Genomic DNA, 26726 nt, shown 5'->3' on the forward strand with positions numbered 1-26726 from the left:
TTTTAATGCCCGCGCGCATGCACTATATATATATATATATATATATATATATATATATATATATATATATATATATATATATATATATATATATATATATATATACCACCAGTACACACGCGTCAATATATAGTGCGTGTGCGCGGGCAGTAAAAGCTCGATCATTCGGGTGCGAAGGGGGCTTTAAAAATGTTCGAAATAAGAGTAGTTTGAATGAGCATAACGATAAGTATAGCACGAGAACAGACCGACGACAAATAGACAAGAAGGACACGAAGGACAATTCCTTTTGTCGTCGTTCAGTTCTCGCTCTGTAACTATTGTCATTTCATACCAACTAGCCCAAGATGCCACACTTCGAATGAGCGGGCACGTGCTACAATTAACAGAAATCGTTTCACACTGTGATGGGTATCCCAGATACGCCATCTTTCAACTCGTCCCCACAAATACGTTTACACTACACGCTTGTAATAGGTAACTTCCTAAATTAGGTCTATAATTTTGCAGCACCCGAAATTTTCTCATCACTCAGCTATACGTCAGAAACAAGCAGATACTTGCATTCACGTGACCAGTGAATCCAAATGTCTACATAAACTATGCTTGTGATACAAAACACATGGCAACATTAGTGCAATCAAATTTTATGGTCTTTTTTGTTAATTTGTAACAATACAAAATTGCCGAAGAGGACATGGCTAAAGTCAAACGTTGTTTGTGTGGGCCGTGCCACCCCATATGGAGCAGTAGAGCCAGAGCGAGGGCATGTACGGCCATAAAAATATGTGTGCAAATGAACTACTACACTTTTTTTTCCACTACGAAAAGTAATAAGTAATTACATAGAATCACAAGGAGGTGTTTCGGCACCAAGGCACAAGTTCGAATTAAATTTAAGTTGGAACTAACAAATTTCTAAATAAAAACTTTTTACTGAAGTCTTATGATCCGACAAGCTAGGTCAACGCGTCGCTCGACGGCTTAAGAGTACCGTGGTAAAAATTACGTGTGATAAAGAAAATTACTTTATTTTAAAGATTCTGGCGTTTGCGGTCTGAATTGAGTGTTGAGTGTACAGACGATCATAAGCAACAGCTATGAGAATCCCACAACGGGCCCATGACTTACAAAATTACGTCTTATTATGTAGTACTGCTTCTTTGAAAGCTATAAGATACAACTTAGAAAGATTTGCTCTATGTGCATCATGCAAAACTGTTGCGTATAAGGTTTTAGCTCTTCCTAACTTACTTTGAATGTATCCAGCCAGTGGATGTTCATGCAGGGTAAGACAATTCTCATGAAGCACAATGAAAGTGGTAGATGTCCCCAAGAACACTATAGCGAAGGAACCTAAAGCAGGATTGAGTACAACGAATAGATATGAAAGATACTGGGGGTGTACGGATTATCAAAGCTTCTTTAGTTCTACAAAATATCGTTTCCTTTATTTGTACACTGAGAAATGTAAGGCCTATATTGTTTGCCACGGCATTTTTGGTTGAAATATTTCTCACAGCCAGGTGTGGGTCCACTTCTGAGGTGACTTTCTCTTATGTACATTTCGCACTTATGAGAATCTGAAAAAAGACAAATAAGTGGCCCTAAAGCGTTGTCTTTAAGAGTTGAAAGTGATAGCGATATCCTGTTCCTAGTGCGTAATTTAAATACTAGTGCATGAAACGTTTTAGAGCCAGCTATGCACACTACGTGTCCTTGAGGGAATAGGCTCAGTAATGTATGTGCCTTTTGTAGAAGGTGACCACTTTTGAATCATGAATTCCTTATGACAATCATATGTTCTGGCACCCGATGACAAAGGGGCTTGTACCACAGATTATTATTGCCATATTTCATGTTGTATTAAAAGGCTTATAAACAAAATGCATGTGTTTGGATCATTGTGACAAGAGGAGGTCACTTCACTAGCCTGTAAACATGCATCATTGGTGGCTCAGTGAAACAGACGGCGTTATTAGTAACTTCAAAACCATGACAAAAGTAAAAAACAAAATTTACGAAAAACAGATAGCAAAATTAGAAGAACATTCACTTTATTATGACCGTGTGTGTTATAACAGAATTTCAAGGGCTGCGAAGACTTACAACGAAAACCAAAAAAAATTGAAATAGTGAAAGTGTTTAGCAAAAAGCACGCATGTACAGTGAGATCTATTTAACTGTGATAGTGCTAGTACTTTTTTCTGCTACGAAGGAAACGTTACCTTGCCTCAACATTTATCTGTACGAGATCCTACAGCGTCGAACTTTTGTGTGAGGAAAGGTTCGCGAATTTATGTGTTCTGCTGCAAAAGCAAATCTAATTCTAACAATATTGTATTAGGTGTTAGTTTATCAAAATAATAACTGAACTTATATGCCTGGACAGAAGTTTAATAAGTAGTCTTGCGGCATGTGACTTCTGGGTATTCAAATACAGTCTGAAAGTAGTTTGCCTTAAATTTGGTCTGATATACCGAAGCTTACCAACACAGCATTCTAGCATGTAGACAAGGTTGCTTTTCACTTTTAAATTCTTTTTTTTGGCTCAAATCTTGAAGCTGTGCTCTTGACAGTAGTCTTCTTCATGGGGATTCCATACCGGGAAAATTATTTTCTTGCAACGATGGCAATCGGGGTGAAGTATGGCGTTCATTTAGATGACGTGATAAGTCGAATATGTTCCTCTATCTTTGATTTACTCCCATGAAGGGTGGGCGAACCAGCAAACAATGTTCAAGGTGATCACAATGCCACACCAAGTTTTGAAGCTTCTGAAGATTGCTGTTGCTGCTGGGGGCTGATGGGAGTCTGGTGATACCAAGTTAGTTTTTGAGAGCATAACGTTCTTATTTATTAAAAAGTTCCTTGTGGTCAACGCCATAAGCCCATTTCATGACATCGTCTATATATTTCAGGTTCTGCCGAAGTTTAGCTCCGTTCTCTGTGAAGTCTGATTCATAAGTACACAGTTTTCTAAAACGTGTTCTAAAACACAGTTTTCTAAACACTATGCTTGGCTGTTTAGGAGAGCTGTGAATGAGAACTTTCGAAATGAACGTAGGATTGCCTATCTACGTGTTCCATAAACATTTACTCATCAGTTCATTAAAATAGATGACCACAGTGGCATAGAAAAAAGTGATTGGTGTGAAAGATTACGATTCTCAAAAAGAGATGACTGGATGAACGTAACTGAAGCCTGTAGTATTGACAAATGTTTCTTCTCCCCGTGATGCCAGATCAAAAATGCATAGTCGACACAACGCCCGAATTAAAACTATATTAGTCTGCAAGCATCTAAACATTTATCACCAAGTTCACTCGTACACATGTTTTCAAAGGTTGGCCCCGTCTCCGTTCCCTTAGAAGTTCCACTAACCTGCACATCATGTGCGCCATCAAATTGAAAATTGTGTAATGGTAGGCTCAGATCTAGTACCAGTGCTAGTGTAGCGCTGTCCGGTGTTTTGATAGAAACCTGAATTGGAAATGCCTGCAATACTGCAGTATACTGGTAACCGCACCCACACACGCGCATACGCACACATATAGGGCGTCTCAAGAAATCTGCCCACTAGTATTGACACATTACAAAATGGAGGTATCAGCGTGCTATTTGTCGTGCTCCATTTACTGTGGCACAAAGCACTTTCAAGTGCGTGTTAGTGTTAATTATGGCAGTTTGACAGAAGTTGAAGAAATAATCTTTTTAAACAGTTAGAATAAGCATTCGAGTCAAATGGGCAAGTTTAAGTTTGTTGTGCGAATGGTCCGCATTCATTTTGAAATTTCTGAAAGGCAGCCACTGCCATTCAATGCAGGGTGATATGCCCGGGGAGGGGTTGAGGCTGCCACCCAGGATCCGTCGAAGGACGACTCTTGCTACGCGTCTTACGAACAAGTAGAAGATGCGTTTAATTTACATATTTGCAAGAGAATAACTTTGCAACGAGAGCGTACAGACGCGCCTTTCCATCATAAGGGCCCAGAGCGCACTCGAGACGAGCGGGCCAGCGAAGTCCAGAGAGAGAGAGCTCCGACCGCACACACGACGCGCTTTTTATACCCCTCGTCCGTGCACGTGCATCTTCTCAGACGCAGACTGTGTGTCCCAGCGACGCTCATGTGCGTTTCCTGCGGCGCACACAGACGCCTCCCGCGTTCCTGCAGGACGCGGACAGCGTTTGACCGTTACGCCGATGAGCGTCCCTTGCAAGCCACCTCCTTGCTGTGCCGGTCATAACAAGGGCAACTAATTCTGACTAACTCAGCAGGTAAAACTGAAACCGATGCACAAAACAGCGCATCAACCTTTACCCAAAAGCCCCCTCCTCGATGACACTATTTTTTTTGCCGTTATTACATTCAATCAACATGTTTCATTGCGTTGCAGCACGTTTCTGCTGCATGGCTGCTTCTCGACGCTAGCTTATAGCCCTCCCCCAATGCGAGGGAAACAGTGTCATCACAGATGACATCTGCACTGGTTGTGAGGTACAAGTACTGAACACCTCAAAGCGGCGCTTCAGATTTAGTGGAGTAGAAACGCTGTCATTGGTTATCGGTGCAGTGCGTCTTGTTGTATATGCCGGGATGAGTATTAAAATGTGAAGCTTCTGAAGTTATTATTGAAGGGGCGGCCGTATTCTGAAATGTTAAATGGGTGCACTTAGGTTTTTTTTATGCTGTGAGATATGATGACAGGCGTCTACCGACAGTTCTCTCTGTGTCTGTCGCGTGGGCCAGTTTATAACAACCAAGGACCCGTCTCAAAAGGCACGTGTTTTCGCAGATCAGTTATGAGCCAATGCAACACGCGCATGTTTGGTGAGCGGCGCAGCAGTGGCGATGAGATACATTTCCCAAGGCTTCGCTTTCGGTAGCAGTAGTATGTCACTATGTTCGAACAGTTGGCATGCATTTTGAATAATTTGTTGAATTTCCGGCTCTAACTCCGAATTTTGTTGCGCCCTCCAATTTTTTTTCTTTACGGGCGCAGTCGAAAAAGACTACAAATTATTGCAACAAGTGAGTGGTCTTTATTGATCTCACGCTAAGTGAACAAATAAAATTGCTTTTTGTCGTTTCAAGAATCTTGAACCTAATTGCTTTGACAACTATCCTCTGTATTTAAATGTAAAACATGTTAGTACAGCTTCGCTTTCAGCAGGAAGAACGAGATACATGACGAAATCACAGATGCTATGCTCATAGAAGTCACATAACTAATATGCCACCCAGCCACTTTTAAATTCGTTAGCAATCATACATATGCATGTATGACTGCTTTTAACACTTTTTTATATGTCTCACATGAACGGATGTGTAAGCAACCCTGTTGTTGAAGTTCTGCCAATAAATAAAGCTCGACTTGTGTTCTTCCTTCGCTAAGGCTTTCGGTCGTGAACTAATGAAATCCTAAACTATGAATCTTTATAAGTGCATCTGCATTTCTTTATTGCAAATGGCGCTCGTATCTTCCATAAGTTCATTGACTTAATCACTCTTTTAAGAGCGTCTAGATAGTAGCTGCTACTGTTAGGAGGATGACGTTGACATGATGTTGCCTTACCATCTGTGATCTTGTTACTCATGAAATATACGGTGAATACACTGCAGGAGTAAGTATCTGGTTCCGTGTATTCAAGGATTGTCTGATATTCAGCCTTCGTTCCTGAAAAAAGTTTTTGCAAAATAAAATATCTTGATGAATATTGAAGAAAAAAAGCATGCACAGAGAAACACAAACGTTCATGTGCAAGAGACCTTTCGTTGATGGATGGAGCATGGTAACCTTCATACCTGAACATCAGCTGTAATTACAAATAAGTAAGAAAATACCAGTAAGTGTGGGTAACACAAAATTTTATGAATATAGTACCTATCTGTACATAGGTGGCTAGACATTCATAATTATTCAAGTCACATATTTAAACTTGAATAAAACATTCATAGCCCTTTCAGAAACGACGTTTCAGTATCAACCTTTAAGCACGTCAAGCTTTCACATTCTTCTAAGTGCGTGATGTTCTTTCGGAACAGCGGTAGCTTCATTCGTTGAAATATTTGTTGGTAGTTTTTTTTTGCCGAATAAATTGAATGAGCTGTTCTTACAAAAACCAATCATATTCTCTCTCTGCGTATTTAAGACAAAGCCTTTTAATAATTTACAAACTAATATCTTATTTTTTGGTATAACTATCTATCAAAACGAATTAATCACATTTTCAATTGGCTCCCGCAAAGTAGCACTTTAAATTTCTCGTCGAACGTAGTATTTGTTCAGCATGATAAACATAGGCAAAATTACGCTGCAAGTTTTGGTGAAAATAAAGCGCATTTCTTGTGCAGAAGGCGTAGTATCTCTAAATAAAAAAGTATGCTACTCTTTCTTAACCACCAGTCACAATCTACAAAAACAAACTCGGACACACCTTTGTGTCTAAATACTCGCAATTGGTTAAGATGTTTGGGTCCAAAGCGTGGCCCTTCACGTACTCAGAAGAATGCGCATGACTAAACGGTTAACACCAACGCTTACACAATCAAAATAAAAGAATACATGAACACACGGCTTCCACTTGCATGTACGCCACTACAGAAAAATGTGCAAGAGGAAGCTAGCCCCTTCTTGAAACTTCAACAGTAATGCAAGAACATGATTCATGTCAAAAATTTGCAAACCTGTGTTTCCAAGTCAATTATAAAATGATATGATAATACGTAAGGGAGCAGTGTGAGTGATACCTGAAATTATCATGCAGAAGTCTCTGGTTTGTTAGTCGAAGGAATGAGTGTCGTTTTTTGGTGTTGTGGCAAGAGATGTTCTTGCAAGTTTTGAAATAAGACGTTGTTGGGAGCAGTGAGTAGTTTCGGGGACAGTGACGCTGAGAAGGCCTATGGTAACCTCCCAGGAAAGGTAACAACTCTTCAGCGCTGTAGCATACGTGGAGAGACTCGTCAAGTCGGTGAACATAGAACAGCTTTAACTTTTCTGTTCTAGAGTATTTTTGAGTGTTTCTATTTGAACGTATACGAATGATTCCCCCCGTTGTTTGCCACACTAGTTTGAGTTGTTTTGAAACAGTCGAATGTGTGTATGGGTGATGTTTACATTGACGTAATTGTGTTACATTATGGTTGTGGTAATAACTCTTGGTTATGACCCCATCTTTAGACCACATTGTGCGTTCAGTGGCATGCAAAGAGAACATGAGGTTAAAATGTTCATTGTGTAGTGGTGCATTTAGGGGGGCCGATACCGCTGTCCTTCGAATCTTCCCGGTGATTGCTTCTTATTAATGGCGTTAGCGAGAGACCCAAAAGCCAGGAGACTTACGTGGCAGGCACATCACATGAAAGAAGAATAACTTCAGTTTAGTGATATCCTGTCGCCGAAACTACGTCTTCTACTGCGACATTCGTATCACTACATTTACCCAGATGGTTCTTTATTTATATCCAAATATACTACACTACTATGGGTTTTTCGCTTGCGTAATGGACGAGAAGAAAGCAAAACGCACCTCATGGTTTATTTGATTAGGTCTTGCATTCAGTGGAATATTGTAAACGAGTTTAGTCACATCTGTTAGCATTGATCTCTGAAACTTCTAGTGCATAAAATAGTACTATTTGGAAAGTATAGGACTAATCCACACTTATTAATATTTAAAAGGAGTGCGCCTGAGTCAAGAATAGTGTATTGCTCGTCGTGTTCTCTCACAGCATTTCTTGAGTGTTTCGACAATATTAGTAAAATAGCAACGTATAACTCACAGAGCAGCCTGCAAAAAAAACGATATAGTTCCCCGCAAACCATTCTTCACCGACGTGCTTCATTCTCTTCGGTACACACCTTTAGATTGTGTGGTCGTGCTTTCCTTGAAAAGAATAGACAAGCTAAAAATTAATTGGTTGACACAAAAAGTACCTACTTCCACTTTCGTAGACGTTCATGGATGTCGGGGGATGCATATTATGATTTAGATTTTTCCTATCGTATATAAATATTCCAGTATAATTGTCTCCGATGCTGCAAGGAGAATGTTATGTGTTAACACAATATCGATATACGCGAATGATTTTATTAAAGGTTTGTTGGAAGTACTCAACAAAACAAAAAGAAAGTAAGCAGTTTTTCCTAGGTAGTGCAAAGCCAATGCACAAGGAAGCTGATCAATATCATAATTTTCTATGGTATATTATTGTTAAACCTGGCTGCTTCAAGTTTATAGCCTCGCCATGCGTGGCACTATTACGGTTACAGTTCACTGCTCGAACATACCCCTATTCGGGATTGGCTTGTCGTTGCGGTTGTCCTTTAGGCGTAGCAGCAAGTCTCTTTTCGCGGAATGCTGGCTGCTCTACGGGAGTACGTACCTTCTTGTTACAACCAATTTCAGGAACTTCCTCGACATAGCGCACTTATTTTTTTCCTCCTGTTGGGCGTGATTTCTACGCATGCGTGGCTCCACACGACGTCACTCCCATTAACGCGTAGCGATGCTTCACTTGGAAAAAGTGCTACACGGTTATGGACTCGCAGCTGCTACCCCAGCGCAGACGCAGCTTGACATGACGTCTGACCAGATGTGTGAGGTTGATGGTTGCAAGGTGATGGCGCATCAGAATTTTTTCGCTATAGAGTCGGACAAATTACGGCTAGCCGAAACAGCTTCCCTTTTTGAAGTTTTGTTTCAGAATTCTTTGTAGACAAGCTGCAATGACGTACTTGGGATCCTAAGAGGTCTCGATGGGGAAGGTATTTTGATGGTGAAAGCAATTTTAATGTGTTTATCCTGATAATATTGTGAGTAACGGGTTGTTCAGCCAGGCTCGAGCTAAATCACGCTGGTGATAATATTTTCAGATGAAGAAGATGTACAGGTGATGATGTTATCACCGGAATGCCTGAATTAGCACACTTGATGATCCTTCCGCCCAGTTCTTGGCTGATCCCCCTTTGTGGGCGAGTGCCAGCAAAGCTGAAGGTTCATCATCATCATCATCAAAGAGAATAAAGAGTCATTCGCTTGTCGTGCTCACACTAATTCTCCCGCGCGGTGAAAGCGGCTGCCTGGTCGCTTGACAGTATTATGAAATGCGTCGCGCATAAGCCTCGAAACGAGATACGTGCACTATCTCTGTTCCTCGGCAACGATGATCAGGATTAGCTCTAAGAGGAGAAAAGCGGTAATTAGGAGGAGATGCCTGTCCGACCACCGTGTACGGCTTAATGAAGCGACTGATGAATTTGTCGCCTATGCCGGGGACGCGTAGTGGAGTCCATAAAAGAACTTCGTAACCAGAGGAAAAACTCACAACACGACAAGACGAGTCGTAGCGAGATTTTCGAGTGTCTTGTGAGGGGTCGGTGTTAACACGGGCCTGGAGACGGCAGTGTGCCAGACCAGATAGAAATCCTTCAGAGAAAGGAGCCGTCAACGGTGCAGGGGCCGAAAGGAAAGAGACATCCAGAGCGAAACTTGGTGAGTGACGATGGACGAGAAAAAATGGAGAAAAGCCGGTAGTGCGTTGAGCAGCCGTATTATAGGCGAATGTCACGAAGGGTAGAATTGCATCCCAGTTCGTGTGATTGGGGTGAATGTACATGGCGATCATGTCCGATAGGGTCCAATGAAACCATTCAGTTAATCTGTTGGTCTGCGGATGGTAGCTAGAAGTGTCCTTGTGAACAGTGTTCGAGGCACGCAAAACTTGCTCTACAATGGAAGAGAGAAAGACTTTGCCACGATCACTCAGGAGAATGAGTGGAACTCCATGACGCAAAAAGATGTGGCGAAGAAAGAAATCGACGATCTCAGTGGCAGTTTCAGATGGTATAGCTGTTTCTGCATAGCGTGTAAGGTGGTCGACGGCCGTGACAATCCAGTGATTCCCATTGGATCATATAGGAAGAGGGCCATACAAGTTGATTCCAATGACTTCAAAAAGGCGAGGCGGGACAAGGAAGAGGTTGCATTAGGCCAGCCGGAGCAGTTGTCGGTCGTTTTCGCCGTTGGCAATGCACAAAGAAGGCGACGTACTTAGCGACGGCTGAAGAGAGGCCAGGCCAAAAACAACGACTTCGTATTTTGTCGTAAGTCTTGTGATAGCCTAGGTGAGCGGTGGTTGGATCATCATGAAAGGCTTCCAAAGCTTCACGTTGCAGAGAACGTGAGATGACGGGTACCGACTTGTTGCCATCGATGTGGTAAACGCAGCGACATAAAGCATCACCGACAAAGTTAAATTGTTTAAGTTGTCGACGGAGTCTGGCGTTTTGAAGAGTAGTAGAGCCAGTCAAGCGGTCAACAAAGGTGCGGCAGTATGGGTCGACACGTTGTTGTGAAACAAGGACGGATAGGGTGGCACGTGATGAACTTAGCGCTGCAATTGGAGAGGTGCTGTCGTTTTGAAGTATCGATGGTGAGTGGCTTCCGCTGGCCAAAGGACAGCACGATAGAGCGTCAGCATCTTTATGCTTCTTCCCAGAACTGTAGGCGACATCGAAATCATATTCCTGCAAGCGAAGCGACTAAAGACCGAGGTGACCCGATAAGTTTTTCAGCGATGAAAGCCAGCGTAGGGTGTTATGGTCAGTCGCGACAGTAAAATGACGGCCGTGAAGATATGGTCGGAATCTTTGCACTGCCAAAACAACACCAAGGCACTCCTGCTCGGTGATAGTTTAGTTCTTTTCTGGAGCAGTAAGAGCACGACTTGCGCAAGCAAACAGGCGTTCGCGTGAGTTTTTGTCCAGCTGCAAGAGTACCGCACCAGGACCATGACTACTTGCGTCGTTGTGAAGAATGGTGCGTGTGGTGGAATCGAAGTGGCACAGTACCGGATCCGACGTGAGGGCTTGCTTCAATGCCGTGAAAGCGCTTTCGCAGTCTTTGGACCAAATGAAGGGGACGTTCTTTGTGAGGAGTTGATGGAGCGGCGACGCAAGCTCCGCGAAGCCACGTATGAAGGACCGGAAGTAAGAAGATAACCCAAGAAAGCTGCGCAGGTCCTTTTGACGTAGCGGACGAGGAAAATTGAGGACGGCGGCACTGCTTCTCGGGGTCGGGCCGAATTCCTTCTTTGCTGACAAGGTGGCCAAGAACCTTGATTGTCTTGCTGGCAAAGGTACAATTCTTGGTGTTAAGCTGTAGACCGGCTTTTGCAAGGCGTGTGACGACTTCGTTAAGACGTTGTAGATGCTGCGAGAACGTGGATGAAAACATTACTATGTCATCGAGATAGCACAGACACGTTTTCCATTTCAAACCATGCAATACGCCGTCTATCATGCGTTCGAATGTGGTGGGCGCACTACAGAGTCCAAAAGGCATCTCATTAAACTCGTACAACCAACCTGGCGTTGAAAAGGCGGTCTCCTCTTTATCAGACTCCGACATCGGTATCTGCCAGTAGCCTGATCTAAGGTCAAGGCTAGAAAAATACTCGGCGCCCTGTAATGAATCCAGTGCATCGTCGATACGAGGGAGGGGATAAACATCCTTGCGCGTTATTTTGTTTAGCGCATGGCAATCGACGCAGAAACGCACTGTCCCATCTTTCTTTTGAACGAAAACAACTGGGGATGACCAGGGACTCGAGGAAGGACGTATAATGTTGCGCCGTAGCATGTCTGACAGGTTTTCCTCGATGATCTGGCGTTCTGCCTGAGACACGCGATGTGGACGCCGATGTACAATACGAGAGCTGTAAGTGTGGATGCTGTGGGTAGTGGTGGTAGTCATGCTGAGGGTGGGCGAGCTCACGTCAAATAGAGAACGGTGTCTATTTAACAGGGCGAGCAAATCTTCAGTATGATCAGGCGTTAAGTCTGTGCTTATGGTTGCCGACACAGGTGTGGAAGAGGCATAGAATGGCAGTGATTGTGACTTTAGGACATTGTTGTGGTTGTTGTTCGGAAGAGTAATAATCGCAACAGGCTCACTGTCGATTGCGCAAGATAATGTTGAGCCACAGGGGAGCAGTACACACTCGGGCGTTTGACTTATGGCGGTTAGGTACGTAGACCCATCGAAGAAGCGAATATGCCCTGGTGTGATCACAGTGCCCCTACGTAGGATATGACCGTAAGGGAGAATTAGTACGTCACCATCCACAATGTCGGTGCAATTAACACTTATAATTTCTTTGATGTATGGCCGAAGTACATAATCTGAGGTGGTGACAAGGCGTATGCGTCAATCGTGTTCAAGCGGAGAAGAGTCAGGGCATTTAGATGCATGAGGCGCTGATGACAAGATATGAAAGTGGACGCAGAAGACAAGAAATCCCACCCCAGAAAGAGAGAGTGGGTGCACTCACAAAATACCACGAAAACAGTGTGATGACGAATGCCTTCTATGCAGACACGAATGCTACACTGTGCAAGTGGACAAATAAGAGCGTTAGTCGCCGCACGTAGAGGTGGGCCGCCATAAGGCGTGGTGACTTTTCGAAGGCGGGAACGAAAATCAGCACGAATAATCAAAACAGCAGCGCCACTGTGTACAACAGCCTCGACGCGTACACCTTCTACAAACACTACTATCAAATTCAATGGCCGATCGGGAGTTAGCTATCCGGTGGATGCAGTTTTCACTCCTAAAACTGCATTGGGCAGTTTTCACCGTGGGCGTTTGTGGAATGGGAGGTGGGCTGCAGAGGCGACACTGAATGGCGACCTGGCGAAGGCGACCTGCGGCGAGACGTGAGGGAATTCCCAAGCATGTCAGTATGGTAGGTAGGAGACGGTGAACGGTATTAGGACGATCGGGAGGGTGGTCGTAGGTAGTTCATGGTCGGACGGAAGCTTCGATGTTTTCAGGAGCGTAGTCGCGTTGCTCGTCTTGTTGGCGCCTTCGATAAAACCGAGCGATATGTCCTCGATAGCCGCAGTAGTAACAGATTGGTCGAGGTGGGCGCTGAGGTGCGTAGTAAGGTGGTGCACGCACTGGCGGTGATAACGAAGTCACAGGCGTATGGTCTGCTGTTGTAGGCACAGAAGCGGTGGGTGCGGCAGAGAGCGCGGCAACTTCGGCGTACGTGCGCGTCTGGCACCCGCAGGGACCGTTGGAACACGTTGGGCGCGATGCGGAGGCGATCTCTTGTTGAATCAGGTCTCGCAAGCTATCTTTTTCAGAAGGGAAAGTAACTTCCACAGCACGGGAAGAGCAAAGCCCGTGAAGCTCTTCACGAACAATGTCACGAATAAGCGCACGCAAGTCGAGGGGTGCAGGCAAACGAATGTCGGTGGCATCGTAGCAAAGGCGAAGAGACTGAAGCTCGTCAAGTCGCTGACAGACGGTTATCACGTCCTGGGTCGTGGCAGGATTTTGCGTCGCGAGGGCGTTAAAGGCAAAGGTGTTAATGTCTTTAATAATGTGGCGTATTTGGTCGTTCTGAGACATGCCGGTGTTAACGCGCTTGCATAGTGCAAGGACATCCTCAATATAAGAGGTGTAAGACTCACCCGGCAGCTGCGCGCGTTTAGCGAGCTTTTTCTTTGCTGCCTCAGTGAGAACTGCAGGGGCACCAAATATCTGACGAATTTGCTGCTCGAATGTGTCCCAGTCGGGAAGATCCGGGTGGTGGTTCCAGAACCAAGTTTTCGCAACGTCGGACAAGTAAAATGGGACGCTGCGCAACTTCTGTGGATTGTTCCACCTGTTCAAATTGCTGACGAGGTCGTAGTTCTTGATGCAGTCTTCGACATCATTGCCTCGGAGACCGGAAAACACAGGTGGATCACGCAGGCGAGTGTTGTTGGGTGGAGCGGGTGGCGGTGGCTGCAGTAGGACGGTGACGTTGGATGGGCCAGGGTTTTTTTTGGGCCGCCAAGGCAGGGGGTTGTCTGCGATGACCCGAACGGAGCTCCAGTGAGAACGGGCGACCGGACTTGAGGGAACGAAAAGTACCGTCCACCACTCGTGAGCAACCTGTTTATTCAGCGAGGCTCGAGCTAAATCACGCTTGTGATGATATTTTCAGATGAAGAAGATGTACGGGTGATGATGTTATCAAAGAGAATAAAGAGTCATTCGCTTGTCGCGCTCACAATATCATTAAGGAAGAAGCGCCAGATGCTTCATCAAACGCAAAAATTTGCAGTTTACTTGAGAATCTCTCAGACGCAATGTTAGCAGGAGTGACGCAAAAAATAGGGACCTTAAAGCTTTGCCTTTACGAGTTGAACGCTATAGCGAAATTCTGTTCCTAGTGCGTACTTCAAAAATCAGTTCACGAAACGTTTTCGAATTTGTTATGCACCCACTATGCATCACCTTAAGGAAATAGGCGCAGTAGCGTGTGTGTCTTTTTTAGTGGGGTACCGGCTTTCACTTGGGGAGCCTTTATGATGAACACATATTCTGACGCCGGTTGGCAATGGAAGCTGGTACCACAAATTATTACTGTAGTATTTTATGTTGCATTGTGGAAAATGTGTACAGGACGCGTGTGTTTGTTAAGCATGAAACCTACTTTTACTGCATTGCCAAGCAGAGGAAGTTCTTTTCACTGTTTTCACCAGCAGAGGTGTGGCCGTGTGGCTTGACACGGAAACAACCTGGATTCGATCCCCGCTCAGACCCAACAACCCTGGTACGGTCTTCACTCTTCTCCATAGTTTTTTTATATTATTTACTCATTTATTTGCATCGTTCTCGATTATTCGATCACGTATAAAATGATGACGTTTCACTCACAACCACTGACACCACAATTTCCGCCGAACAAGCTCTTTAGCTCTATAACGTTGATATATATTATTATGTAAGCTCTCGTCGACACGGCGTCGCTGTGGTGTCATAAATCGCCAAGTTTATTATTGTCGTCACAATGAGGGGCCCTATTGTGATCTAACCGGACGATGTCGTTTTGTGATATTGCTGCTTGAACAAAGCTGGGTCCATGAAATAACCAGTAAAAAACACGTTCGGTGCAGTATGCTTGCAAAGAATAAATAATTTACGGAGAAATAAATGATCACGACTGTTTCAGTCTCACAGCTGTCTTAGTCGAATGCTTAGGGGCCTGGGCTTTCCCACGTGCTGATTTTGACTGCACGTTATGGAAGCGTACTTATTGAATCTCAAAGACGATCGAGTTTGGTGAAGTAGACATGCACAATGTTGAGTTTGCACATCGACGTAGTCATTGTAACCGTGCTTTCAAAATAACTTCAAGGAAGCATCGAGAGTACCCGAGCTCCAGTTTAACCTCTTACTCTAGGTCGGCCTGCCTTAGTGAGATGACTTCTGTTATCTGGGCAGATCAAACAGGGCGGCAGCTTATTAACTGGCATGGTTGCTAGACTTGAGTGTTTTTAATACCTGGGAAGTGGACTACCAATTTATCACCATGTTTTAGGAAGTTGCTGTAAACGTCTTCTTTCTTTCTTTTTTTTGTTTAATTCCACTGCAAATCCGCCCTACTCAATAGGAGCTGTCGGTCCACAGTAGTTCAGAAAGTGTTCATGATGCGTTGCAGCATGTATAGTAGGGCTCCTTGAAGTTCAGTGGCGTCCAAGCAATTTTCCGCAAAAATGTGATAGACGTGTGTCTATCTCCAACAATATATGTTCATCCAATCTGTTTCTTTCTCGACACTCGTAGAAAAACCACTGCCTCCTCACAGTGCTGATTAAATCAGCGCGTACAGCACCATCGCAGGTTCCCAACGTAGCACCATGAACGACGAGACGCTATCCCAAAACACCGTATCCCTTTCAAAGCCAGAGTGACCACCAGCATTGTCTAAAAAAGGAATGCCAGACACCGCCTAAGGTATGTGTACTCAACTGAACAAAAAATACTTAATATGATTTCCATCTTGAAGCACCACTAGATGATCTCTCGCCCTCATGGTTAGGCTCCAAGGCTAGGCATGGGTGAGAGTAGGTAAGGACTGGAGGAGTGGGCGGTCAATGGCTGGGTTGGGTGCTTCTGTCTGGCACTGAAGAAATAGAGGAGCCGCTGCTGATGTTCGAGGTGGTTTTACCATGGGCCTTCACGGCGTCTACACTGCAAAATGAGGAGCAGGTGAGATTGAATCAAAGTAAATTCCTGTAGATTCCTGTAGATTGTGCTCCTAGTATATATCATGTTACTTTGGTAGCTTCTCACAAATGCTACAAAGCTGCTCATTCACGACTTGGCCAGTAGTGTTCACTTCGCATGCATCTAATCAATTGTTGTTAACATACTACCTATACTCAGCAGCCTAAATTTTCATTGACCTCGATAGAGAAAGCGATTTGGCATTGATGTGCACATTCAAGACAGCACGTAGTGTGTCCCCTTTCACACAAGAAGAATCACAATTACAGATGACCTCCAAGCTTGTCACAATCAGCGGTCATTATAAGTTATTGTTGACCGGGAGCTCCTGGAATTTTCTGCACGCCAGCTTTACTTGTTTTTTTAAGTAATACTCTTCTAGACGTTAAGCAAATACATCAATGATCAGTTGGGTTTTAGTTTCGCTTCGGTGTTGCTCGTGCAGCTAAAATCATTTTAAAATTCACTGCTTATCTTTACTATTGTGAAATGATACCAGATTCACAGAAACATAGCAGTATCATGGTCCTAAAACCACCAGACTTCACCGTCCAAGAACGTCTGCTTCTTTCAAGAAGCATTTGAATTTTTGAGACCGTACTTTCCGCACTAACTTTCATATGACGCAAAGTAGGTAAAGAATAATATGTCTGCCTCTCTAGAGCGCATAATGTTCTCACTACTCTGAACAATTATTAGTTTGAGAATAAGAGCTCTAATAATCAAATGCATGGAAATCAGCACAGATTTTGCCATATAGCCCTAGCACTGTCAACCAAAGTAAACGCATTTTAATGAAGTTTTTAATAACGACGAAATGGTCTAGATGAGGAAACCTGCCTTGTTTCCTGAAGGATTCCTACTGGCTCTCGAGAAATAAAAAAATTATAAAAATTATAAGTTTTAGAACATGTGTTGATACTCAGCGGCTTTTTGACTCATCTGAGTGAGCTCATTGGGACAAAATGTAGCGACTCTTGAAAAGCTAGTGCCTAACAATGCAATACTTACTTTGTTAGTTCCATCACATCAATTTCTGTAAAATTGTATTCCTTCGATGTCAGCCCCGTCATAACACGGCGTATACACGTGGTCTCAATGGAGAAGTTGTTTTTTCCACTAGACATCTCAAAGGAATTGCTGTATGTTTGACGGTGAAGCCATACGTATTCGCTTGTATTGACGACCTGTCGTTTTGCAAGTGTAATGAAAGTTTAAATATTAGGCTTCCGATAAACACGGAGTATTCTAGACGTGTGTTAATGTTAATTAAGCAATCATATAGGATTCTCGTAGCTTCTTTAAGGACAAGAGAAAGGAATAAAATGACTGCTACAATTGCTAATTTTGAAAATTCAGAAAGGAAATGTTAGCTACGTTTTTTTCATGACATTTTTCCTGTGCCGAAGATCTTCAAACCTCTGGTTATATTTTCCTTGTGATTCAGCTGCAACTTAGCTTGTTCGAATAAAAAAACTATTCCGTGGTACTCTTTCGATGAAAATGGGACACAATATCTTTTTTCCTAGCTCACTTGTTCTGGAAAAATCAGTTGGCATAGTATTTTTTCTGCGGCACACATTTGTATAACCTGAAACTATTTACTTGAATAGCTATGCCTGAGCAGCCCATAAAGGCTGCCTAAATTTCCACTGGTATAAACTCATGCTACCTCAGCAACAGTTCGTTTCAAAGCAAGCAAAGCCACACGTTACTCTTGTGAGGAAAAATTGGGATCATCAAGCTTCGTCTTTAAGAGTTAAACGATATAGCAATATTCCACCAGTGTGAAATTTTTCGAACGTGCTGTGAACCTACTACGTCACCTTAAAGGGACAAAAAAGTCATATAACAATTTAAGTCAGAGTGAAAGCTCTGTGTGTGACATATAAAACGACAATATATCAACAACAGTGCCGTGCTTACCGAGAAATTAAGGTAAATGCACAAGTACACATGCGCCGCTGCAAGGCATTTTCAATATGATCCCGATGACATCAGACAGACTACCTACAATTATTCACTATTAAACAATCTAGCTGCACTATATAAAGATTCTTTCGTGCATCATAAGATGCAATAAATGCTGCTTGTTCGTTTCTGTTTGATTCATGGAAAAAAATCGCCAGACGTCACCATGGAGAATATCGCGGTTGTTCCAAAATTCTATTTTGGCATAGGTACAAAGGATAGATAATGCCATCAAGTGGGGCACCGTTGAAACAAAAAATGTTTGCCATTTCGGAGCCAATGGTGAGATATTGATCAATAGCCGTTGTTGCTGCTGTGGCTCCCACTGCTTTCGGTCTGCTGCTACTAGCGCAGTAAATCCGGACCACGCTATGCACGCCAACAGTAACGCAAGTCGACCCAGACGATGGCCATCTTGAGGCGGGTAATTTGAAGGGCGCTAAACTAATGCTGACAAATCAAGCGTGATTTTATTTCAAAGTAAGCCCTTTTGTTGTACAAGAGCAACACTACGAGGCTTCTGGACCACTATTTCGACAATCAACGTCGAATTATTAATTGCCTTTGATGTCCCTTCAAGGGATGAGGCGCAGCAACGTGCATGCCTTCTTTAGTGGGCGGCCGTTTTTAAACTTTGAAGTGATTATGGTGATTTTATGTTATCACAACTAATGGTCTTGTACGCTTGCACCACACGTTATTACGGCAATATTTCATGTTGTATTGGAAAGCATGTAAACAGGACGTGTGTGTTTGTGAAGAGAGAAAGCAACTTTCGCTGCATTTCCAAGCAAAACAAGTCATTGAATGCGAAGCAGCTCTTTGACTAGACTATGTAACGCTGCCCCTGCGTACAAACGCGCCGCTCCCTGAAGTTTTTGGCGCTGCGAAAAGTAGGTCACGCCACTGCTACGCGTTGACTTTACGCTTTCCTCGCAGAGCATCGGGACGTGTCACGCCCAGCATGGTTGAATAAAACTTGCTTTGTCAGAGTTGGTGTGGCATGACATGAGTCTATAATGAACATAAGCGGTAGATCTAGTATGCCATTGTATTTACGAGAACATACGTGCAGTCGTATGTTATATAGTAAATTATGCATCTATGCGTGCATAAAAATCATGACATAACATTTCAGGTCATCACACGAATTACGACTTGACGTGGCATGAATTACTTATCTACATCAATTAAATTTCAATATATGAATTTTAACTGAGTGGTATTTGACAATATTTTTGTTAATGTTGGCGGGCAACAATCACCATAACGTAGCACTTGCTACATAAACAGGGTGTTTCAACTAAAAAGCACCAAGCAATAAAAAATTAAACTGAGCGCTATCCGTTTCAACTAGCACGATATTATTCTTAGTGGTATGTAGTGTGTCAGGCTATACTTATATCTACTGAATAAACTTTCAATACTTGGGTGGCACGCAAGCAGCGTGGGGGCTGAAATCCCAGTCTGTGATGGCTGATTCTTATTTGCTTTGTTTTAAATGCCAAGCATTTCTACGAGCAACGCATTCACTTTGAGCTTCTATCTATCTATCTATCTATCTATCTATCTATCTATCTATCTATCTATCTATCTATCTATCTATCTATCTATCTATCTATCTATCTATCTATCAGCCCGCCTAAATCTAGGTGATTTCTTGAACTGATATCGGTGCACTGTGCACCAGTATTCGATAAACTAACCATCGTAGGGACGTGCTGTCTTTGACACATCAAACGTCAAACTTTACAGCTTTATCAGTTGTAGATACGCCAGCTCTCACAAAACAGCCGTCCCATCAGGTCATCGTCAATTGTAATAAACGCTATCCACTGAAATCGATTCGTGTAGCATTGTCTAGGATAGCCAATCTCGTGAGCACCAGTTCTTATTAGCGTGCCACTTCTGGCATTTTTAATAGTCATGTTGCTGTTAGAATTGTCACCAAACGGTAAACAACTGGGTGTATAAAACATTCGGCTGTTTACGTGCGTCAATTCGTGCTTTTGTTCACATCTTTAGCGCCACTTCATAACGTTTCGCACAATGAAAATAAGTCACCTTCTATGCGCATGCTTTAGATAAGATCTATTCCCAAGCTAAACCAACAGAAAAAAATGGATTTTTTTTTTTTTCATTTCGCATCTCTTGTGCCTACGGACACCGACCACAGTGGGGCAGGACTACTGCAGCATAACAACACTTGTGGTCCTATAACAGCTTTCGCTTTATTATGAAGAGTAGTATCTTACTCGCAAGTTTATTACCCTTCATTCGTCAGGTAAAAACGTTATAAACGAACCCGTTGAGTCCACACGATAAGGTACATAGACAACGGGAGCCGATTAGTCTTAAGTGTGGCTCCTATATAATTTTAACTCTTCGTTGTTGAGCGGTACTTTCTTACGAAAACTATAACTCTGTGACACGCTTACAGTCACACCGCTCTCTTTTTTTTCTCACCAGCCTCACCTCTTTTTCTGTTTCCCTTTCGTCTTTTTTTTCTTTTCGTTTCGTTTTTCTCTAGTTTCTTTTCTCTAATAATTTTCTCTGCTAGTATTTAAATGGATATTTTTCTTTCTTTTCAGCTACCTGATTCTTGGCTAAACCCCTGGTGTGGTGTGAGCAAGAATTGTATTCTTTTTATTTAGTCATACTGTTAACCCTAACTTGAGGGTCATTACAGGGAGCGTGCCGAAGATTACATGAATATTTGAAGGGCATTTGTAAGACGAATTCTGTAAGATAAAGCAAACATCTATTAGACACATGGCTACATCCATATAACTCGTAATATTTTCAACATATATTTAGGACATTTTAAACATTTTGATGTTTGAATCAACAAATACATGAACACAAATAGTCTATATACTTTCAACAAAATGCTCGTGAAGAGCAATTTCATATTCACTCAATGTACTTTTTAGCACCACATCATTCGTTAATCCATTCCACATTTTAATGGCATCAGAGAAAAAAGTAAATTGGAATACAACTGTTCGAACGTGCATTCGTTGTTCGAATGTACTGCGTGTTGCTCTTAAAAACATTTTGTAAGAGCACGTCCAATAATAATCCTTGTCTGTTTTCACCCCTCCACGTAAAATCTAGAAAAGCATTTTCAATTTCAATTTTCTTTAGGACTGACATATACATCAACGTCTTTCTTTTTCAGGCTATACCTTCTGCCATTTCACTTACCATTTCGCCATGATTCCCCCCTTTTTAGCCTATTCCTCTCTTGCCCTCCTTTTCTTCTTTGTTAGTGTGGAGAAGAGGCACTGAAAAATAAATGCAGAAGCGCTACGGAAATTCCTTTCAACGTTGCATAAGACAAGTCCACTTGTCGAAACATTAACTCATGCACCCGTCCCCTGTTTACAAAATACCCTTCAGAAGCTTGCCACTTCCCCTTATTTCTTTATTTTATATCTCTGTTTAGCAATATTCATACTTCTAAAGGTTGCTGGTGTAGTTCAAAATTGTTTTTATTAGCCAGCAACAATCTACATTTAACAGCATGTGAGCTAGACCATGAATTGTGATGTGCTTGCGTGAACACACATATAGTGACGGTATTTCTACCAGTAAAATTCTGATCTAGACTTTTATTTCAAAAGAGCATATTGCCTTTTTGCTTTTCTCGGGCAGTACCTTGAATATCTTTATATTATCTACAGTGATAAAAAACTGTTGAAAAGAAGAAGAGATGAAAGAAAAAAGCTACAGAGGACTTTGCTTGCCCTCTATAGCTTTTCTGGTTTTGCACCTTGTACTTTTTCGCTTTCTTTATTAGTATACTCATTATTATTACAGTAAAAGTTTTATAAGATCCCAACTCGGGTCTCGCGAGGTGCCGTAGTTGTCCACCGCCGCCATAGATGTCCGTAAAAATTCGCGCGAAAGCACAAAGAAAACCTAGTACCAATGACACAGTGAGGCTCGAACTCGGTTCCGCAGAGTGCCAGCCCAGTAACACTGAGCCTCGCTGCTTTTCGGGACTTGTTGAAAAACTTGCCTTAGGCAGGCTTGCTGTCAGAAAAGCAATCGCGTCAGTATGACTCATAAAGCGTTTAGAACAGCGAAAGAACAAGCAGTCGTCACACAATGCGACGTGCAACGAGTGGGTCGTCCAACGCTCCAACCCTTTAGAAGAGCTTGTTTTTATGGTGCATACCAACTTCAGGCATAACTTATCATCGTAGTCAGCCACAGCATGTACATTTGGCACCAATTTTTTGGTGATAGTTTAGCGAATACCACGCTTTTCAGAATAATGACAAAAGCGTAGTCTCTTCTAGACTACGCTTTGACTCTATGCGGTGCCTTTCACGCGGGCCTGGCGTTTTTGTTGTTATTATAGTATCATCGATATGTTATTAATATTACGTACCTATACTAACTCGAACAACTTACCACTCTCTTGAAGTTTTGTTGCGTGAATTTCACATGTTTTTAACAGTTGATTATATAACGTGCAAGAAAAAAAAAGGTTGGTCTTCGAAACGGCAGCTTGGCCTTGATTTCTTACCAAGCAATGTACATGAAAACCAGTCATCTAGGGATACGGATATCGTGATATGGTAATGATTACTACTCGGCAGTACAACAGAGAAGAACAAAGCTAGCCGCATGAGGAGCAGTTTCTGGCTTGTGAAGTGAAAACTTCTTTTTATGCAGTCGTCGTTATTCTAACCAGAGAAAAATATTTTCAGAAGCCACATAGCAGAAGCTAGCAATAAAAGTAACTGGTACAGCACTTTTTACTAGACAGCACTTCATTAGTTACTGCCCCAGGGATGTATGTCGTACTGTGTTTGACTACTTCAAGGCAACAAAATGATTTCTGAGCTAGTAAATCTTAACTTATTCAGATGTTTAGTTTCCAATTTGTCGTTAGGTCATTCAGGAGCGAGAGAAGGTTTGACCAGTTGCTCAGCAACCTTTTTTATTTATTCGCAGTTTTGTCCCTAAACTAAATTTTCTGGCCGTTTTAGTTGAATTTATGTATTCTACCACACGGTTATTGACCCATCTCAATTCGGGAGTGAGTGCCATACACTTGATGACATCATCATCATCATCATCATCATCATCATCATCATCATCATCATCATCATCATCATCATCATCAGCGTCGTCGTCGTCGTGGTCGTCGTCGTCGTCGTAATAATCGAAGAAGACGACGTTGGGGCGTCTGCTCTTGTGTTCTTTGTTAATTTCTAGTATTTATTTTCCCTTGATCACTCTCAGTAGTTTAAAAGACATGAGCTAACAATTCAATTGTACTTCGTTAGAACTACCCGGTTATTGGCCAATATCTCAGCGTGGTTGTGTGTAACAGATTCAAGGCTCTCCTTCGCTCTCTGTTTCCCTTCCTTCCTTCCTTCCTTTTTTCTTTCGGTTCCAGTACAGTCTTGCCTATTATCGTTGCAACAAAATGTTTTGTGTTGTTGTTTCTACGTTGCGACACTGGAAGATGTGATGGACTTCTGTGAATGATGCTCGGGACACCTCCATGACCCGACACTTCGAGTCTGACAGTGCAACTGTTTCTTGAAGTGAATGCTTTTGCCCGCTGCTGCAGTCACCGACAGTGCGGCCTGAGTCTGAACGCAATTTTCCAGCAAATTTCTCAGCTACGCATTGTGCTTGGAGAAATTAGCATAGGAGGTGCTTTACAGCTGACTGTTGAGCAGCCTTAGATACCCAAAACCTTCCATGGTGATGTGTTTTGAAAGTTGGCTGAAAGGCGAGACGTTTAGAGCCAGGCACAGGAGATGCGACCGCACTTGTCAGCGAGAGAAAACCAAGTGATTTATTCAGAGACGCCCGTTCTAGACCTCGATGTGGGCAGCGCCACCAGACATTTGTCAATAACAGAGGTGGCACAACACCTCATTCCTTCAAGAACTTGTTTACTTTACAAGTTCAGACATCCTGGGGCCCTACACGGCGGCCACTACGCGTTATCACAACACCATCATCCCAACAATCACTGTCGACCTCGGTTGCAGTGTCCGGCATGTCCGTCGTCTAATTCGCCGGGAAAGCATCCTGCGCTGCACCTGTAGGAATTGCAGAGTCCGTCGAGTTCTGGTGTGAGGACCTTACAGGTGTCACAGGTTACGCTGCAAAATTGCGTCTTGGTCCATTTCTACAATGTAACAGCGGGTTGTTGGCCCTCGCTTACCACAGTAGCTCGGACTCCTTCAGGTCGAACTCAAACTCGATCTCCTGTCTCCAGTAGAGGCAGTGGCCTAGCCCGATATTGCTAATGCAGGTTGCATTCACTTTTAATTTTGTAGGACGTATCATTAGCCGCCACTTTGCCTCTATTAGGCCAAGATGCTAGCAGCAACTCTTTCATTATCGGTACTCGTGTCCTGAGTTCCCCCCATTAGGACCTGACCGAGACTGGAGCCATTTATGCGTGGTGTATTCCTGTAGCTGAGTAAGGCTAGATGCGGCTTGCTTGATTTGTCAAGATCTGTCTGTGCGAACTATCCGTTCATCCTCTTCATTGGATTGAGGAAAATGGGGGATGCTGATCGCAAAAGTGAAACCACAGAAATCGACAAACCCCTTCAGCTTCTCGGAGGAAGGTCGTGGCCCGTTAGCGGATCTCACAACTTCTGGGATACCACATCAAGCAAATATGCTCTGGAGCACCTCTACGACTACAGAAGCGGGAGTAATAATCCGCGATAACCAGAAACGTTTGTCCTTTGCTGTGAAAGAGGTTCATACAAAACATTTCCATTAGCGCCGCGGTAATAGTGTGCTCCGCTGGATTTCTCCGAGTGCGTGCACACTGCTCGCATTGAGCTACCATAGACTCAATGTTTTTGGCAACCCTTGGCCACCACACTGAATCTCTGGCTTTTCCCTTGTACCGGTATACCTTTTGATGAACGTCATGCAGCAGATTCAGAACTACTGGTCTCAAAGAATAGTCACCACGATGCAGGGACCTTTGAGCATAATAATGTCACAGACTGTGATCTCGTTAGCTGCCGCACTACACGTCACCAAATGTAGGGGCAGAATTTTTCTTGTGTGGCCTACCTCCCTGGGCTAGATCAAGCAGATATGTGCACTCGTCATCTGTGCATTGAGCTTGCTTGATGTTATGCGGATACAGTGGCTGAGTTGAGGATGCGTTGTAAACCACTTCTGTTGCAAGCAATTCCACCGTGTCGAGAGAAAAAGAAACCTTCGGTGGTATTGTCGAGAAAGGATGGGCTGTTGCAAGTACATTTACCTGGACATACTGCATAGTTAACTGGTAGTCCATCAGCTTGAGGCGCAGGTTTTGATGTGAGGGGGACCATACTCATTGTCATTTTGCTAAACAAAGTGACTAGCAGTTGATGATCCATTTCCGCGACAAAGTGAATTCCACATACCAACTCATCCAACCTGCGCATTGGCCATATAGCCACCAGAGCTTCTTTATCAGTCTGACTGTACCTCTGTTCCATGACCGTTATGGAGCGAGAAGCACATGTTACTGCATGGTTGATGTTCTCCACATGGTTGCGTTTCTAGTAAGACTGTTCCTAGTTCAAAAGCATTGGCATCCACTGAAATTGAGGTTGCGTAGGATTGGTAATATTTAGTGAGGCACCTATATGATACCAGGAGCTGTTTTATCTTGCTGAAGGCCGACTCTTGTTCGTGGTGTCACGCACAAGCCATTTTCTTGCTCAGAAAAGCACGCAAGGGTGCTGTTATCTCGGAGATGTTAGGAAGGAACCTTGTGAGATGGTTCATCATTCCGAGATTTAGGCGAAGTTCCACGATGTTCTTGGGTGCTTCAAGAGTCTTTATAGCCTTTCGTTTGTCTGAATCAAGTTTGATGCGATTGGTTGAGACGACAGCACTTCTGAAAGTACATCAAACCCACGGAAGTGGCACTCTTTTTCTTTAGAGGGGTTCCGGCTTTGGAGATTTCTGAGAAGACATGCTCAAAGCGGGAGTCGTGCTCTTTCTTGTGGTGATCGAAAACGAGGATGTCGTTTATCATATTTGCAACACCTTCTTGTCCCTCGAGGATCCTTGCCATCTGGTTTTGAAAATATTCCGGGGCGGGTGTGATAACAAACGGCAGGCAACAAAACTGTATTGGTTAGAAGGTGTTATGAAAGGTGTCAACTGTTGAGACTCTAGAGCATGCTTGACCTGATGAAAGCCACCTGTGGCATGGAGCTTAGAAAAAAATTTGCTTCGCCTATCAGACAGAGAAATCGCTAAACAGTAGGCAATATGCGGCTTTCTCGAAGCATATTCTCATTCCGGGGAGTCTGGTCAATGCAAAGTCGGTAACCACCTGAAGCTCTTAGAACTACTACGAGTCCCGCACACCAAGGTGTTGGTTTATCTATCCGACGAACAACTTTTTCGGTCTCTATTATGTCTAGTTCTTGTCGAACTTGCGATTGGATAGGGACAAGTCTAGGTGCACGAAGTTAAAATGGTAAGGAGACAGGTTTGAGTCTGATTTTGTACTCATATTTTAGCGTACCAAGGCTCTTGAACAGTTCCGCATGATGCTCCAGTTGGGGCGTCACTACGCCTCCTGGCCTTCTGATGATTTCAAGAGCCTGCAGCACGGGTTAACCCAGTGAGTGACTGCACCACATAGAGTAGTTAGAAACTGCACCACATAGAGTCACT

General features: G+C 43.2%; 1 protein-coding gene across 6 annotated transcripts in view; it reads right to left on the minus strand.

Moving 5' to 3' along the window:
* Window positions 1-1394: 1394 nt before the first annotated feature.
* The window catches only part of LOC119185278 (uncharacterized), a 50171-nt gene continuing 24839 nt past the window's right edge, over window positions 1395-26726 (minus strand). The window contains exons 2-6 of one of the 6 annotated variants that reach the window (XM_075872345.1): window positions 21249-21328; window positions 17082-17257; window positions 7944-8041; window positions 5579-5680; window positions 1399-1583 (exon numbers count right to left, since the gene is read on the minus strand). In XM_075872345.1, the coding sequence (XP_075728460.1) occupies window positions 1432-1583; window positions 5579-5680; window positions 7944-8041; window positions 17082-17257; window positions 21249-21251 (531 nt within the window). In that variant the 5' untranslated portion in view covers window positions 21252-21328 and the 3' untranslated portion in view covers window positions 1399-1431. The other 5 variants (XM_075872346.1, XR_012885729.1, XR_012885732.1 and 2 more) reach the window with 5 other exon arrangements.

This window comes from Rhipicephalus microplus, chromosome 8 (assembly GCF_043290135.1).
Source record: "Rhipicephalus microplus isolate Deutch F79 chromosome 8, USDA_Rmic, whole genome shotgun sequence".
NCBI classification, from domain to species: domain Eukaryota; kingdom Metazoa; phylum Arthropoda; class Arachnida; order Ixodida; family Ixodidae; genus Rhipicephalus; species Rhipicephalus microplus.